At 36.9% G+C, this 17,332-nt stretch overlaps 1 protein-coding gene across 3 annotated transcripts in view; it reads right to left on the reverse strand.

Annotated features, from left to right (window-relative positions):
• The window catches only part of GPR155 (G protein-coupled receptor 155), a 29,647-nt gene that overhangs the window by 10,967 nt on the left and 1,348 nt on the right, over positions 1-17,332 (reverse strand). For 2 of the 3 annotated variants that reach the window (XM_075093484.1, XM_075093485.1), the window contains exons 2-9: positions 12,071-12,576; positions 7,795-8,194; positions 6,230-6,395; positions 4,822-4,977; positions 3,747-3,830; positions 2,312-2,432; positions 960-1,044; positions 788-878 (exon numbers count right to left, since the gene is read on the reverse strand). In XM_075093484.1, coding sequence (XP_074949585.1) covers positions 788-878; positions 960-1,044; positions 2,312-2,432; positions 3,747-3,830; positions 4,822-4,977; positions 6,230-6,395; positions 7,795-8,194; positions 12,071-12,530 — 1,563 coding nt within the window. In that variant the 5' untranslated portion in view covers positions 12,531-12,576. The remainder of the gene's footprint in view (positions 1-787; positions 879-959; positions 1,045-2,311; positions 2,433-3,746; positions 3,831-4,821; positions 4,978-6,229; positions 6,396-7,794; positions 8,195-12,070; positions 12,577-17,332) is intronic. The other variant, XM_075093486.1, reaches the window with a different exon arrangement.

A 17,332-nucleotide genomic window follows, 5' to 3' on the forward strand; every position in this document is an offset into this window, starting at 1 on the left:
CTGTTCAGGTACCTTTTAATTCCAAAGAGGAATGTGCTCTTGTCACCCTCTGGCACAGCTCTGATTTCCACACTTTCTCCAGTGGGGAGCATCCCATTAATTAACCTTTCCTTCTAATCATCTGCCACTGATAACTAGAGTCCACTGTGAGGCTATTTTAGTACTTGTGAAAGTGCCACATGAATAACCCTGAGAGACTCATAGCCTCTCTATCCATAAGGCAGGCAGAGGGAAAACATGACAAATATCTATGCTAGTGTACTTCACATCCTCTGATAACAGGAACTATTTCTTGGTAAAAAATGTAGTTCAGGCTCAGGGACTTTCAACTCATGATTGTGCGGAGAAGTCTCCCGTAGTGCAAGCAGTTACTGCTACACATGTAATGTAGATCCTATCTATTCCAGACCAAAAGCCATCAATTAGCTATTGGATGGTAACAATTTTAGATAATTATCAAGTGAGACTACAAATTAGTCACCAGGAAAAGGGCTCTGCAATTCATTACCACTCCTAAACCCTTTCTTTGGGAAGCCTACTCCCTCTTTTTCTTAGTCATAGCTGCCTAAAGGTGAAGGTCCTCGTTCAAACAGGTTTTCCTGATGGTTCATTACAGAAATACATTTTTGTATCAATCTATAAGCATTCCATAATGATCCTGTTATTATGGTAGCCTGTACTTTGACTGAAAGCTACTTACATAAGAAGCAAACAGAGAATGCAATTTCTCAATAATGTATTGGACACAACAGAAGTCTGAAGTGATGAGGACAGAACATGTCCATACCTGATATTTTCCATAGAAAAAGGCAGAGTCAATACTAGTGTTGTTACGTTCACCAACAATTAGTAAGATTCCCACCAGAAGTGTTGGGACTCTGAAAGAGCAAAATACAAACAAAGTAATATATTTGGCATGGTCCCACTGATTCTACAGGGAAACATCTGAATTAACTTACCCCCATCCAGCTATAATAATAAATCCAATGGGAATCTTCACTGTTTCTCTCTTTCTCAACAGAAACAAAGAGAAAGATAGAAAACCTACAAAAAATAACAAATGCCTTGTTTATTATTATAAAGGGAACTGATAGTCTAGAAATTCAATGTGATCTGCTCAATAACTAAGATATTCTTCTCAGACATTCAAATAGTCCAAAATTGTTTTTCTAGTTGTATTCTGAGAAAGTAAAATGGAAACACCTATTATCTTTTTAAAAATCATATTAATAAACAAACACTGAAGAAATTCCAGGACATTTATATTAGACATCTACTTCTAAATGTGCAGAAGGGTTCACAAGCACATAAAAGATGTCATAAAACATTTAAGACATTTAAGAATTAACTAACTTCTTAAAGTATCAACAGCAGTTGTTCTAGACTGACAAACTGAAGTAATCAACAAATAACGCTGTATTCTGTTACAACATTTCTTTAAAAACTTTTTTGTTAAAGTTTTATGTATTTTTAGATATATAACTATATATTGGAGTCTCTCCTGGAACTGCCTATTCTATTCACAACTCAAAAGCTCAGCACCATTTCCCATGCTGAAGCAAAACTAGTATTTGTTAGGCTATACTAATCATGAGCTACCTATTTCAGCTAAACACAAATACAACTTACTCCACAAAAACACCACAAGAATTAAACCCTTATACTTCTGGACTCAAGAGCAGTATAAAAAGTCTCCTGAATACCCAAAGTCTCTTTCTGAATAATACATGTAAGGTTGTCCAAGCTTCTTGATGCATCTTTCAGTTCTGCCTATTTCACGTAAACCCTTCATTAATCACTTACACCTGCAGAACACACATTGTTTTTAGGAATTACAATTGCCAGAGGAAAGAAATGTTAAAGCTACTTTGGTATTTCCCTTCATTCTGTATTTCCTACTTTTCTGAGGCACAAAGTTTTTAAATCTGCTTAATGCTGAATAATTAAAATCTTAAACTCTGAATTAATTAAAAATCACCAGTAAGTTTTTAACTAGCTGAAGGGCAACCCACCCCATTCACTCTATTTGTAATTGCTTCTGCTTTGAGAGCAGGTTCTTGTCTTTTGTTACAAGCTAGCAAGGCTGCTGTGTCTAGCAAAGACAAAAAAGACCTGCCTCAGGATAAGCTTCCAATAGCAGAACCAGTGAGTCCAGCACTGCTAGTGCTGCAGCTTGGCACAGCTTACAAGATTGTGTATTTGTAGAACATGAACAAGTGAAAGGAACAACTACTCTGAAGAATATAATAAAATTATTTCAGTACATTAATATTTTATTACAGTACCTAAGTTCTACCCAGAAAAATCATACCTGTCCACAGGTAGGTGCTATAAAGTGAGCTGTAGAGGAATATAAATACTAGGACCTGCATGGTGACGTCTTTCTCTTTAACAATGAAATTCCATACCACCATTCCAATGCAAGCAATAAACTGGAAGAAAGGTAAGATGTCATCATTTAAATTGGGAAAGGATGACAAGAAAAACTGAACACAGCATAATATAGCTATATTAAGCTTCAAAACTCCACCCCCAGATTTACTGGAGTGTTATTTTTATGAATTGCATAGTTCTCACAGCCATAAGGCAGTGCAGCAGTAAACTCAGTATTACAGTTATGTTACTATGGTACCCTATTTTCAGGAGGGATTTTTTTGGACAGCAATTATATAGCTCAGATAAACTGGGAGTAAGGTAAGTCCGAAAAAATATATAATCTTTATACATCTCATAATAAGTAAAACGTAAAGCTTCTGTTAAGTACAAACCATTTGTCTGAAATTATTTGGACACGAAGCTGAGGTCAACAGATGTTTGTTCAGCCAAGAATTATACAAGTTTTCACCCAGTAATACTGCATATACGACAGTTTTAGTACTGAAGGAATCTGGAAAGATAGGCTGAAATGTTATGGAAACAGTAATACAGTAGTTCAAGTTTTTTTTTTAAGATGAAAGCTAACTTTGCTGTTATAGACAAGAAGCACCTGCAACTCTCACGCATGACTTTTTTTTCAAATGTGACTCAATGATCAGACCTCAGAGAGTTTACTGTATTTTTGTGAAATACAGACCACTTCAGAAAGCATTACTGCACAGATATATTACAAGCACAGGCTGCTCTCACTGAATTTAACAGCAGTTGTGCAATTAGCTTCAAGGGAAGAAGGAACACGTACTCTATAGTTTTGTCTCAGTTTAAATAACAATTAAAACTATTCCAGAACTATTTGGCTCTGCCCTTCCCTAGCCACTAGCCATGCATTCCCACACCCCTTCCTTGCATCAGTACTGGCACCTCTCTGATCCTTCAGTGAGACACTTCAGGGAGCTACACCAGCATGGGGATTAGTTTTCTACTTAGCTCCTTGAATCAGGTCACCGTAGTGTCAAACACATGCTGCTGATGATCCTGGCATTGCTGACTTCAGATTGGCATAAACTGACACAGAAGCACACTCAACAGTATTGGGCAGTAACTTATAATACTAAGAATATATTTCAGAAGCCACTCTCCATTCTGATAGGTTAGAGTTCTGTTTGAAAACCATACTACCAGCAAGAACTATCATTTGCTTCAAGGCTGTATTTTAAGGCACAGAAATAGGACAAGTCACACATCAGATTCCCCTGCCCTCTACAGACGGCTACAAAGATACCATTGTAGAAACCAAACTTGGAAAAACGTTAAAAGTAAGACTAAAAAAAAAACAAAACTCACGCAACAGTGCTGTTCTTACTACTGACCTGAGCAACAAGTAGATTTGTTGTAATCATATGAGGAAGCTGTTTGTATTTCTTACTCAGAAGAACAACAATAAGAGACCAGATCTGTAACACACAAGAATAAATTGAATTTAAGAGTAAAACAAAACCCAAAAGAACAAGATGAGTATTCTGGTGCACTATGGTGAAATTAAATATACAACAAATCGTCCTGAAAAGTTTCTTAGCGACCTGACTACTGTAGTCAGCTCCAGACCATCTGCTACCAGACCCTACGCCTCAGCAACTACAGCCAGAAAAAGCAATGTATTTTTGTGTTCTTATGATGGTGAAATATTTGCAGGAAGCATCAAGAGCTTGCCTCTAGTGCACAGACGCCTGGTTGTTCCTCAGGACATAAGTAACCACAGAGAAGCCTGACAACTCAGAATTTAAAATTCCCCCCCCTCCCCTGAATCTCCCAAAGTGACCATGACAGCAAGAGGCAATGTTCACTTGTGGCTTTCCTTGATGCACAGTTTCAAGACAAGAGGACTTCAGTAAAAGGACAACTTACGAAAATTCCAACTTCCTCCAACATGGATGTTTTTATTTAAACAAACAAACAAAACAAAGACACTATCCATAGTGCCTATAAAGCCAAAAAACAATTCACCTTGGACTTCTGAATTATCAACCCACTTTTTAAGAACTGTGCACCCAGAATTTCCAGAAAATTAATTTGATAAAGCTAAGTGAAAACTTCCAAGTTAAATGTTTTCATTAATATGCATTAACACTTCATTAAATAAATACTCACTGATGTTTCTGGAGCTGAACAAGACAAAACCAACACAACAAACCCAAAGCCCAAAAAGAACAAACTTTTAAGCCCTGCACTAGTGCTCTAATTCACTTACTCGTCTTTCTGTTCAGTGCAGCTTTCCAGCTCACCCACTGTTAAAGCAAGAAGATTTTTAACTCCTTCCTCATCCTTCTGCAACAGGATACAATGGGGAAATGAGAGTCATCTTATCATGACTCGATTTGCTGCTCATGTACTAATGCTACCCTAACATGAGAGTGTGCTTTTGTATTTCACTTCATCAACACCTACCAGAGAAATGAGGCTGACAATACTTATGTCAAAGCTAACATTCTGGAGTGCAGATGCCAGTGGGTTGGGGTCCATAGATGGAATGGTCAACAGCCACGCAGAAACATACATAATAGGTGCAGACACAAAAGTGCTTATCACCATGCCTGAGGTAATCTGCAAAAAGAGTCAAACAGAAACAAGAACAGAGTTAATCAGATCTCAAGCTAAATAATCTACTTTCAGGAATACAACCACTGGCAAAATTGTACCTTTAAATTAAACATACATAGACCTTTAACAAATCACCGAGCTGTTTCTGTAACAAATCACTTGGAATTTGAGCCAGAAAGTATCCATTTTATACATACAGTTAGACTGAAAATTTTAACAAGCTTCTGAAACAGTAGGAACAGAGTTCCCTACTGCAAATTCTTACAGAGCTTTTTCATGGGTGTCAATGACTAGTCTAGGCGTGGATTTACAATGTCACAATTTACTTTTGGCTGCAAAGATTCATGCTGTAAATAAATAAGAAAACATGTAGTTATGCAAATACTAATACGCACCAATTAATGAGAAGAAGCCACATATATTTACATTTAAATTATATTTATTTTGGCTTCTCATTGTCTTTCTGCTTTCTAGAATTTGCACAGTGACGGAAGTGTGAATTGTTACTGACACTACAGATACTACAGATCTCTGTTTTAAAGTGGTTTCCTGAGTTTGTTGGGCACAAAATTCTATCTTGTAAGGTTTACTTTCAGCGGCTTTTTTTCTCCTCCTTTTCTTTAAAAACAAAAAAAAATCTAAACAAACAAAAAACAGGTAACATTAAAAACAAACGGAATCAACAGGAATGTTTTAATGTCAGTTCAAGTGGAAGAAAGGAAACAGTTACAAAAATTTGTATTTTAAGTTGAAAAGATAATTGATACCATCTACTATTAAAAAAAAGGTAAAACGCATTTCTATCACAAGATTTAACTGCAGGGCAACACAACAGAATCAGTTAATGCACAAGTTCTGTAAGTTTTCAGCATTAAGCTAACACTGCTCCTACTGAAGTCAGTAACATAATTTCTGTTTTTCCTACAAAAACAGTAGCTCAACGATAAGGTCTTTGGTGGGGGAAAAAAAGAAAATAAAAAACCAACAAACCCACAAAGATAGAAGTTCTTTGTATTTAAAGTTATCCTAGTTCTTCCCACTCGAGTCACAAATAAGAAAAATATGAGGACTTTTTGATGAACATGTAATATCAAGACACTTGAGACATCAGGAAAAAGTACTTTGCTTAATTAATAATCTGAAATCTAATTTATATTTGAGACCTAGGGAGTACAAGTAAACCCAAGAAGTCTATAGTATAGAAAAGCAAATTCATCAAAAGTTAGTACATGTTTGGGAAAAGCTAACTACATACAATTCCTACTTCCATATTAAATTGACTTGCAAATATTGCGACACCAGGTGCTGCTGGAAAGACTCCATAAAGAAATGCATAGTTTGATAAACTGGTGTGGTTGACTACGCTGTCACTCTTGTCCAAGAGTTCCACCATTTCTCTACAGAGAAATGGCATCATAAGTCTGAAAAGAGAGGGGGGAAAAAAGTAGTTAAAAAAAAAATATTACTCAAGCTATAGCAACAGACTCTCCTTTACTCAGAAAATGAACCAAACGGAAATTTAACACTTGTTTGAATACTATTTATGAAAAGCAAAATACTGACATCACTTTGAATGACTGCCTTGCCTTCGGCAAGGATAACCTTGCCAATGTTACCATGACATTTATCAGGTGCTTAAAAATTTTGTGCCACAAGTTAGACAAAAAAAAACCCCATACACACACACGAAGAAAAGGTAAATTTGACAATAAACTCTGGGATATAAGCACATTCTCTGATTGTGCAGACACATTCTTTGTATAAACCTCAGATTTAGAAAGGTAAAATATAAAAACCCCCTAATTTTTCAACTGTTAATAGTAGCTAAAGCAGTCAGCAGCTTTGAAACTTAGACCACCTTTCTGCACGCTGTCTGAAATATAACAAGGGCTCCAGCTTAAGTATCCCATTCTGAAAGTTTTGGCCAGCAAAAAGATCCCTGCATCACTGCTATTCTGTTTGCCTTTAGCAATAACCCAGATCTCACACAGACTCACTCTGTAAGCCTTACACAAGCGAATTACATAAAGTCACCAGTAAAGCAAAGTGGTAACATTAAAAATAATTTTTTCTCATGCTCTTACAAAATTTGTCATTGAGCTGGTTTACTGACTAGGTCTTTAAGCCTGGCTAGTTAGTTGTATTGATACTCAAACGCATCTTCAAATTTTACAGGATAAACTTAGCTACCAAACAATTGTTCCATTATGTTAATTGTAGCTCTGTAGCAAATAAAGTATTTAGTTCACCAGTAACTGAGATATATTCAGGGGAAGATAATGATGGCATAAGTTCTAAATACAAGTTGTCTTTTATTCATGCTTAAAAGAAAGTCAGTTTAAGAGTGTAAAGCAACCATTTTTAAGCTTTTCCAACACAGCAGTTTCAATGATTTATAGACAAAGCAAGGAAAACCAACTAATTTAGAGATGCTGTGTGTAATCCAAAGAAAATACAAATACTAATCAAATAATACTTAAACTCACTCTTGTCTAACTATTTAACTAGTAAATTTTAATTGAAGCTAGTAATTCCCCAAACACCCAATTCATGACAGATGGCCTCCGGGCAGTCCATGAAGCCACAGCACCCCCAAACTTTTTTCTCTGCAGGGCCTAAAAACAGGTTTGTGACATACAAAATTTCTTTTAAAAGTTAAGTGTTGAATGCTGCCAGAGTTTGGGAAGCACTCGCCCAAAATCCTGGAAGTGAAACATACTATCACTATAACGATTTTGAGAGAAAAGTCATCTGACCAGTATATTCAGAGCTTAAAACATCTAGAGAACAAAATTATAAAAGTACATAAATCAGACTTACAGTTTAGCTGTGATGAGAAGGATCAGTGCAACAAACATACCCTTTGTCAGTTTTTTTGTTTGTCCCACCATGGTTAGTCCAAGGTAAAAAAGTGCAGAGCCAGAAAACGAACTGCCCAGTCCATCAAGGAAGTTTTCAAGGTATTCGGGAATTTTCTGGCCCAGAATAAAGTTTGAGGCAATTCCTATGAAGACCATGAATACAATTGGGTTCTGCAAAACTCGAAGGAGTGCTAGGCCCACTATTTTGATTTTGCTCTGTGACACAGTGCGATTATCCCTCCACTTCTGGATTTCACAGAAGATAAACCCAAGAGGGTTTAGCATCATAAGAGATATTGGAGCCACTAGGTAAATGTACTGGAGATATTCTGGGTAAGTGGTTTGATATAAAGCTTCAACTAGAAGACAGGAAATGAAAAGTGATGAGTGATAACATTTCAGCACAAAAATACATTAATATTGAAATTACGTTTTGTTGTCTGAAAACTAGAGAAAAATTATTTCATTATCCTTCAGAAGTAACTGCATTTACAGTCGGTATAAGATGATGTAGTAAGAGAAGTATGCCCAATCACCATTAGGTCACAGTCATCTAATGAACACATTAAAGATCAAAGATTAACTATCCAACACTATTTAATGATTCTATGAATATGGAACTTTTACAAGAAAAAAAAAAACCAACAATCCCACACGCCCTTTGAGTCATCCCAGATGCTGGAAAAAAATGTGTTTTTTCTGAATTGCTTTTCCTCCCCAGAAACATGACAGCCATGGAGAATTAGATGTGCCTTTGCAGGTCACAAGTTGCTTCTCATCTTAGGGGAGTCTCACATATCTGGAACTTAACCAGTTTTTCAGTGGATAAATCAGGTGTCATCTTTCTACACTGATGCCATACAACACAGCAAAGCAACAACCAAATAAAAAAAAAATACACTAGCACATAATTATTAATTAATCTTCTGGGACTACTCAGGACCAGAGTTATCACTGTAGTTCTGGTCCCTCAAGGAACTTCAAATCATGAGCATTTGTTTTAATTGCTACCACATAATTGTGAGTCAATGTAGAACTGCTTCTTACTTCAAGCTTGTACTAGCAGCACTTCCAAAGTCATGAAAAGACTCTTGAAAGATACACAAGATTTTATCCCAGGGTGAATTAAAAGAAATTATTTTTTTAAAGTAGGATTTTGTTTTCTTTCAATTACAATACCCTACATTAAGGGCAGGAGTCACTTGTAAAGCTGCAAGGTCTTGAATCCTGCCAAATGCAGATGGTTTTGGTCTCCCTATCATAATTTCAAGACTTTGTATTGAAAAATAGAAAAGGAAAAGGAGAAACAATGCATATGAAGCACTTTCTCACATAAGCAGTAAAATAACATTTAAATTGCCATCACTGCTTCGTGTTTGCATTTTAAATGCATTTTATAAACAAAGAGTTCAAATGAAATTATTTTAAAACTACTAGGTCTATACTGTTTTATTTCCTATATGTGTACTAAACAATTAATTCAATCTACCAGAATTGCTGTTTTTCTTGTTAACAACACAGAGCTTAGCTGTGTAAGAATGCCACATTAATTTTCCAGACTTCTTTGGAAAGATAATATTTACCTTTCACCTGCCTTATAGTGTTATTATTTCCAATACTTTTCAGAAATATGCGAAGTGATGCTTCCATTTTAGTTTTTCCTACCCAAGTTAGAAACACATTCTGTCGTAAAATCCTTGATAAACTGCTGAACAGAACTACCAAGTTTGTGGTTAGTTACTGCATTTAACAAGCCAGTTTTAAACACTGAATATATTCTGATAAATAAAACCACTTTAAACATGCAGGACACTTTTTATGTAAGTCAAATTTTCTAAAACCCCAAACATTAGAGTGATGCTTTTATGCTGCTTTATACAGAATGCCCATTTAAATCAAATGCAACTCAACAGAAGTCACACGTAAATAATGTCTGAGTGAAAAATGTAATAAATCATTATTTTTTGGCAAAGTGAAACTGTATACTTAATACATTATATTAAGCACTGTAAGTAATTTAACTGATGTATGAAGTCAATGCATTTTCCAGGGTAGCATAAGGTAGCAGTGTAGACTGCTAAGTCAGTGGGGGGGAGTGGGGGGGTGCTAATTAAGGAATCATTCTTAAGGAATCATTAAGACAGTGAAAATAATCCACGACTTCTATCTCTGATGAAAAATTTTCTTTTTATTTTAATCAAGGCACCTGCTTGCTGATCATAACAAAAACCTGAAATTAAAAGATATTTTAATACTTTTTTTAAAAAAATCAATTTTCCACATCCCAGCTGCTCAAAATTACATATAAATCACACACTAGTTGTTCATGCTTAATACAATTAGCACCATTAAAGTCATGGCAAGTGAGCCATCATCCACATAACACTTCTGCTACACCTATGCTTTAACAATACAGCACCAGAATGTAGATGAAGCTGTTTTGTCAGTTATATCATCTCACCTAGTAATAAAAACCAAACAGACAAAGCTTTCTATCATAGTAATTCTATCTATATTGGGGGTCTGCTAGCAAATCTCTGTACCAGTTGTTTTTCATTCCGAACCAACATCAGTTTGCAGTGTAGAACTGTGATTAGAAAAAAACCAGAGAGGTGATCTTTGAAAATTTAGTCTGTATTTTAATTTTCCTACATGCAAATCTTTGCTCAACAGCCAAAACCAGCACAGTGATTATTAAAGGAAAAAAATTACATGGGATGAAAACTCAGGACATTATTTAAGAGTTCAAACTGCCTTTTTAAATAGTGTTATTATAATACACAGATTTGTCAATACTGATTTTTTTCCTTCACAAATTTCAGCTGAAGCAGCCTTTAAAATATATTTCCATTAAAAGATCAGGTTTTGCTCAAAATATTACCTATTATCATACATAAAAAGAAATAAGTGAGGCATTCTTTGTTGCCTAGTCCTACAAACCCTTCAGAGAAGCCATCACCAGTAAAACATTTGCACACCTGACAGTATGAACCAAACACTAGTGAAAGTTTGGAGGTGGGAGAAGGGAAAGGACAGGAAAGGAAATAAACAGCTCTGAGAAATTAACAACCTTTAAGTGCCTACAACATTACTGTTGCATTAAGTATTCCAGTAAAGCTCTTAGTGAACTAAATGTTGTGAATTTGGCTAGATTGTACATAGAAGATATATGAATCATATTTTATAAATCATTAAATACTTGAAGAAAAATGCAATTTGGCAAGAAAGTCACTCAAAGTAGAAAGAAGGTTTTAACTAGAAGGATACAATGGAAATACGCTCAGACAACCTCAAAATAGGAAAAAACGAAACACCCTAATTGGCATTTTAATCCAATACCAAGAAAAAGAGACATGATCCTCACAGCCTTATTTGTGATACGCTTCTGATTTCTCTCAAGAGGAATAAATCTCAGGAGATGCAACTGAGGGAAACATGGTATTTTCATCCAGGGAAAAAAAAGCTTGCAATCACATTTGTCTATATTTTACACACATCCAGCAAATTTGAAGCAAGTACAGAAGATTCAAGATTCTCCTCAGTATACTGCCCTGGAGTAGGGAGAATAAAACTGCCAACTCCTCAAGTAATCTAAAATATGGAGCTGCCTGTTGCTACATATAATCTGGAATGGCATTTTTAAGCTTCCTTTTTGTAACTGTATTTTTTCAGTTCGGTAATCAAATATCTTGCTTTTTGCTTCACTAGAACAAACTTGCTTTCTTTTTTTTCTTAACCTTGTGATCTGAAGAGAATTTGAGAGGCACAGAATATTTTCTCTTCAGGGAGCAGCAAACAAATAAAACATAGTCCAGGCATTCTTTCCAAATGCCTTCCACTCGAGGTGTATTTTGAAGATTCTGATACCTGCAATGTGTATTCCCACACCAGCCACACAGGTCAGCATGGCAGAGGCAGCACTGAAAGCTAGACTGGCACAGAACCACCTCCAAAGGCTGGTAAAGAAGTGCTGCAGTTTTCATCTGATTTACTTTAACATAACAAGATCACATAGACAACAGTAGTTGGATTGTTTTAAATTCTGCCTCATTCATACCAGCTGACAGTTTTCTTCCCTTACATGATCGGAGGTCAAGAAACATGACTTGAGAAATGGCTTAGATAGCTCCTAACTTCAGTTCAGAAGTAAATTTCAAATTATGGAAAAACAAACACAAACATGCCTAGAACACTAGAGAATAGTTTTAAAGAAGAAAGCATAAGGAAATACTTACCTATTGGATATCCCAGTGCAAAGTCATTGCTTTGTGTAGCAAAAATAGGAAACAAACCTGCTTTGCTAAATCTGTTCTCGGGACTGGCTACCAACAATGTTAAAACGCAGACTAAGAAAAACACAGCAGCTTTGGCAACCAAAATACTGTACAGGAAGGACCAATTCACATTAGAGAAGTTAAGTACCACCATGTTTTTGAACAGTAGAGCGGGGAGTGCAAAACGGGACACAAAATTTCCCAGTCCTTTGGCCTGAGTTGTTGTGATAATGTTGGCTCTTCCAGCTATGTAGCCACAAAGAATTATTCCAAAGCATTCTAACAGGGCTGGGAAAAGCCTGCTTATTGACATAGAAGGAGTACCACCAGTGGTATTGAGTCCAACTTGTCCAGGCAAAGAAATAGACATATTAGCTGAAGATGAGAGGTTCTTTGTGTTGAAATCTGAATAGCTATCCATTTCCTTTGACCACCTCTTCCAAAAGAAGAGCTTGAAATGATCTCATCTGTAAAAGAAAAAAAGATATTTATTAACTTCCAAAACTGTGTTTGTGAATATTTATGGTATCAGGCTCGCTGACAGAAGAGTTTACACTTACAATTGCATTACAAATAATAAGACAAATAAGTAGCTACAGAGAAACAACTCTGAGAAAGAAGAATGCTGAAAAATCATTCCATACAGACATCATCTCAACACATATCTTCTTCTCACAAGTCCACACAATTCGACAATTGATAGAGGCTAAAAATTCCCAAAGAAATTTGAAGGTAACACTGAAATACTAAAACTAAATGTAGATTGGGCATTCAGAAAGCAAAAAAACCCATCAGAAGGAAAGGAGATATAACAAGGATTTTTTTTTGTTGTTATTTTTCTATGATCTAAACATCATTTAGAATAAATTACAGCCCTTCAGAACTTTCCAGTCATTGTTTCAGAAAACAGTAATAGCTAAACTCCCAGTGTACATTCCTTGTTTTCGTGGACTACCATGACAAGCCTAATTAACTCTCTAAGAGGAAAGCATGAGACTCTTTACACACTTGTTAGCGGCTTGTAATCCTTCTTACCTCCTCTGCTCACTGTCAAGTCCCAAGTGCAATTCTCACATACTCTTTGCTTTGGACTATCCAACTGTTAGGTTTATTTTCTCACTCCTTTTGTTTGCCCCAGGACATCTTATCTCAGGTCCTCCCTAAACCATGTCCTACTTGGTTCTTTTTCTTTCACAATAAAAATACACTTTAAACTCCCAACATTGAAATCCCATCCTTGACCTCCCTTAACTACCTCTGTTCATCTCTGCTTCATGCATGGCTGGGAGTCACAAAATCCCGAGAGGTCCCAGAATTGGTATTCCATTTTCATCCTTTGTGACCATCATACACTTTTATCATAATCATCGTCATCTTGAAATTTTGTCCTTCCTGTACCTTTTGTAATTACAGCTCCTCCTAATTCTCCTATCTCTACTTGTTCCTATAACATTTCCTTGGGAGGTTCCCTCTAAACTTCTGCGGGTGCTTATTGGGCTCCTTTCTTGTTCCTCTTTTGTCTCCCTACATCCTCTGCCTGTGTACTTTCATAAGCGTTTACTCAATTATAAATAGATGAGTCACAGATCTTTCTAAATTAGACCTATCTTCTTCCCTCAAAACTATCATTTCAGCCTGTCTCCAAGATCTCTTTTGTGAATATCCTGCTGTCAGTTCAAGTCCAATGACCCTGAAGCTGTTCTCCTATTCTCCCAAAAAGGTCCCTCAGTTACTCTGTGCCATATATCTATTTTCCTAGAGGTGAGTGACAAAGATTTAAAAAATCCCCTCATTTGAGGGAAATGCAAATTACTGAACTCATTCGTCTATAACGCTGTTGCAAGAAAAAAATCTTCATAGCTTATCAGTACCAGGTCTTTTCTTGGATATCCTTCTACAGACCCATTCTCCACACACCAAGAAAACCCTGCTTTCATATTCTTTTACAGTCTAAGATTATGCCTCTTAATTTATCATGGAATAAGAATAAGAAGAGGAATACCCCTTAAAAGAACATAGGCACCACGCAAGGAAGATAAATTTGACCAAGAATTGTAGCTTCTCCATCCTGGCAAGGTCCTCTCTACCTTCAAGAAAGACTGAGAGATCGAATCATCATCACCCTTCAAGCTTGTAACTTGCTTTGCACAACTTTGACCTCTCCCAATGTTTCAATACCATGTGCTAATGATGCACGTTCCAGTTAACAAGGGATCCACATATGACATGGTGGCCAATGATCTAATTCATCATGCTATTGCTTACCCATACTCCTACACACAATTCTTTAGGCCTGTAACATTGACGTTTAAGTATGCATTAAATCAAGTATTTATGTACAACCGATATGTCTTTTCACTCCTGATCTTCACTTGTTACCAGCAACCCCCTTTGAAATGCCCGACTATAACACAGCAGGTTCTATATGCAAGTAGACATGTAAAGCCTACAAATCAGATGGAGAGAGAAGACATCAAACACCAATATTCAGTGGTCAATAGCAAGGTCTTGCCAGAAACAGATACGGCTTTGGTGATACAGCTCTGAAACATGTGCAGTCCATCAGCTAACTCTACATATAAGATTTTGACAGAACTATGTCCTAAAGTACTCTGGAAAGGAAGTCAAGTACCCCATTTCGTAGAGATAGAAACTAAGGCTAAGGCAGACTGATTTGCCATAAGCCATTTAACATACCTGGCAATGCTGAGATGCCCAGTTCCCAAACCAGTGCTTTGTACAGCATGACGGCTAGATCTGTGCAAATTAATTCCCAGCCTCTTTGTATCCTATCCTCGGGGAATAGAGAACTCCTAACAGCCAGGTAAATAAGCAAGTAAATCAAGTCAGAGCAAAGGTGAGATCTTGTATGCTCTATTTCACACACTGGTATCCAGCATACAGGTATTCACATATAGCACAAACTTTTTGACTCATTACTTTTATTTATGCCTGAGGCATTTAGTAAGCAATCCTACAATGCTGTTGTAATTTATCTGGACTGAGCAGCTACACTATCCAAATCTGTCCAGTAGCCTTGACTACCTCTTCTCTCAAGGCAAAGGAGTCTCACTCCAAGTAGGGCCTATTTTAAAGTTAGTCTTTTTCTTACGTTGTAGATTATATATTTGCCTAGATGTATTTGGCCTAGGAGCCCAAAGCACCATCTGCCACAGAATGATGGAAGAAAACTTGCAGTAAATAAAGCACACAACAAACCATTTCTTCTACTAGCAAAACTGAAGGAAGTTGTTGGGATTTGCAACATGTCCAAAGAGGATCAGAGACAGATTTCCAACACTGAATTTTTGAAAGAAGCCAGGCACATGCTGCACTACCTGCAAGGTGAAAAGCAGGTTTTTGGCACAGCCCCACCTCAAATTCTTCAAGGTTGCAGCCCTGCATAGAGGTAAGGCTCCCAGCAAAGCAACAGGTTCAGCCTACTCCCTGCTCTGTTGAGGTATTTTTTCAGCAATAAGATTAACATGAAGCTTTTTTTGACCAAATGCAACATTTGATCTGTAGTAGAAGCGTACTTTGGCTGTATTTATCCTTAAATTCTGCCATTCCTTCTCATCCCCCATGCCTTCCTACTCAAGACTATCTTTTACCACCATATAAATACTAATAACAAAATAAATTTATTTTCTGATATTCTTACTCACAAAAGCCACAGTCTGCATACAGCATTATAGACTTAACCACTATAAGATCTCCCTCCTCTCTTTCTCTCCTGAAAAGGGGTTTGAGCTATCCAGGCTTTTTTGCTTGCACAGACTAAGCCTTCACAGGCAAGTCTGTCAATACAGCTACACAAGCCCATACTTTTAAACCAAAACTGTGCCTAAATTAAACCCCTCTCTTCCGTCTGTATTAAAATCGTTATTTCTCCTCATAAAATCACTACAAAATATAGAAGTACTCTTGTCCCCAAAATAAATATGCAGAAGACTGACTCTCTAGTTCTATCAGTCAGTAGCACATGCATCTTCACTAGATCAAAACTGACATGGATATACACCTACACATCCTACAACCATCTTTTGTACAGTGCCACAAATACTCCTGCAGCCTTCCTTCAGGCTATCTTCACCTTGATCTTCATTACAAGAGGGCTTGTAAAGTCAGTTAGCCCAATTTTTGGTGAACCACATCAGTTTCAAAGACAGAAACTGCATCACAGTAAAGCTGCTACTGGCGCTCCTCAGAGGGCTTTGAGTGTGAATCATCTTTTCAGCTCGAGAGATGCACACATCCCAAAACATTCACATTTAACGCAGATTATTTACTGCAGAGCTGTGGGTATTTTCCACAAATGCAAGCTCTTGCATAGCATGCTGCTTAACACAGCGAATACATCTCTTGGACCCTTTTGCTCTATAGGTTACATGCATTTACATAACTGTTGTGAGATTATGTAATGACTAATCGCAGATTTAGCATACAGCCTTATCACACCTGGGGCTTAACTCAAACTAGCATCTCACATGAGTGAAAATGTCTTCAATTCACAGTTCTTAATGAAATCAAAGATATAGATCTGATGCAAAACCAAAACTTCTGCACAGAAACTCATCTGTTCTTACAGCAGATGTAACAAATTAACTGGTCAAATGACACTAAAATAAGAAAACATAACAGTCCAAGAGGAAAGCACTTAGCTTGGACTCCACAGGACACATGATTTGTGGTTACCCCTTCAGGGTCTGAGGGTTGATTTGAATCCTTGAAAACTCAGGCACAGCTGCATTGTTGGGAACAACAGGCCAATGAAGAACAGAAGCTTTTAGGAATAATGCTGCCTTGTCTGTTGCCAACTGTGTCAAGCGTAGCTGCTTGCAGCCAGACTGTCAGCTTGCGTTCGTAAGGAAGGACAGTGCAGCCAGCATGAGAGGAAGCCTGGTATGAAGACCAATGATAGACAGAGAGCAAGGAACAAGTGCAGTTTACAACTCCCTTGAAACAAACTGGAGTACTGGTATTTGCCCAATTCTCTAAGAGGTTGTCAATATTTGCAAAGTGTTAAAATTCACCAGACCAGAAACTGAATTCCCCAACAGCTGTGAGTTAAGCAACATCAGGTTCCTCTCTGAGTACTGAAATAGAGAAGTCATCTCCTTTTCCAGTGAAAATGAAAATCCCTTTCATCTTCTTTTTAAATGAAAGCCAAAGACAGGATGAGAAAATAGAAGAGATACCTCTACGTACATCATCTTCTCTCGG

This window comes from Phalacrocorax aristotelis, chromosome 5 (genome assembly GCF_949628215.1).
Source record: "Phalacrocorax aristotelis chromosome 5, bGulAri2.1, whole genome shotgun sequence".
In the NCBI taxonomy this organism is placed as follows: domain Eukaryota; kingdom Metazoa; phylum Chordata; class Aves; order Suliformes; family Phalacrocoracidae; genus Phalacrocorax; species Phalacrocorax aristotelis.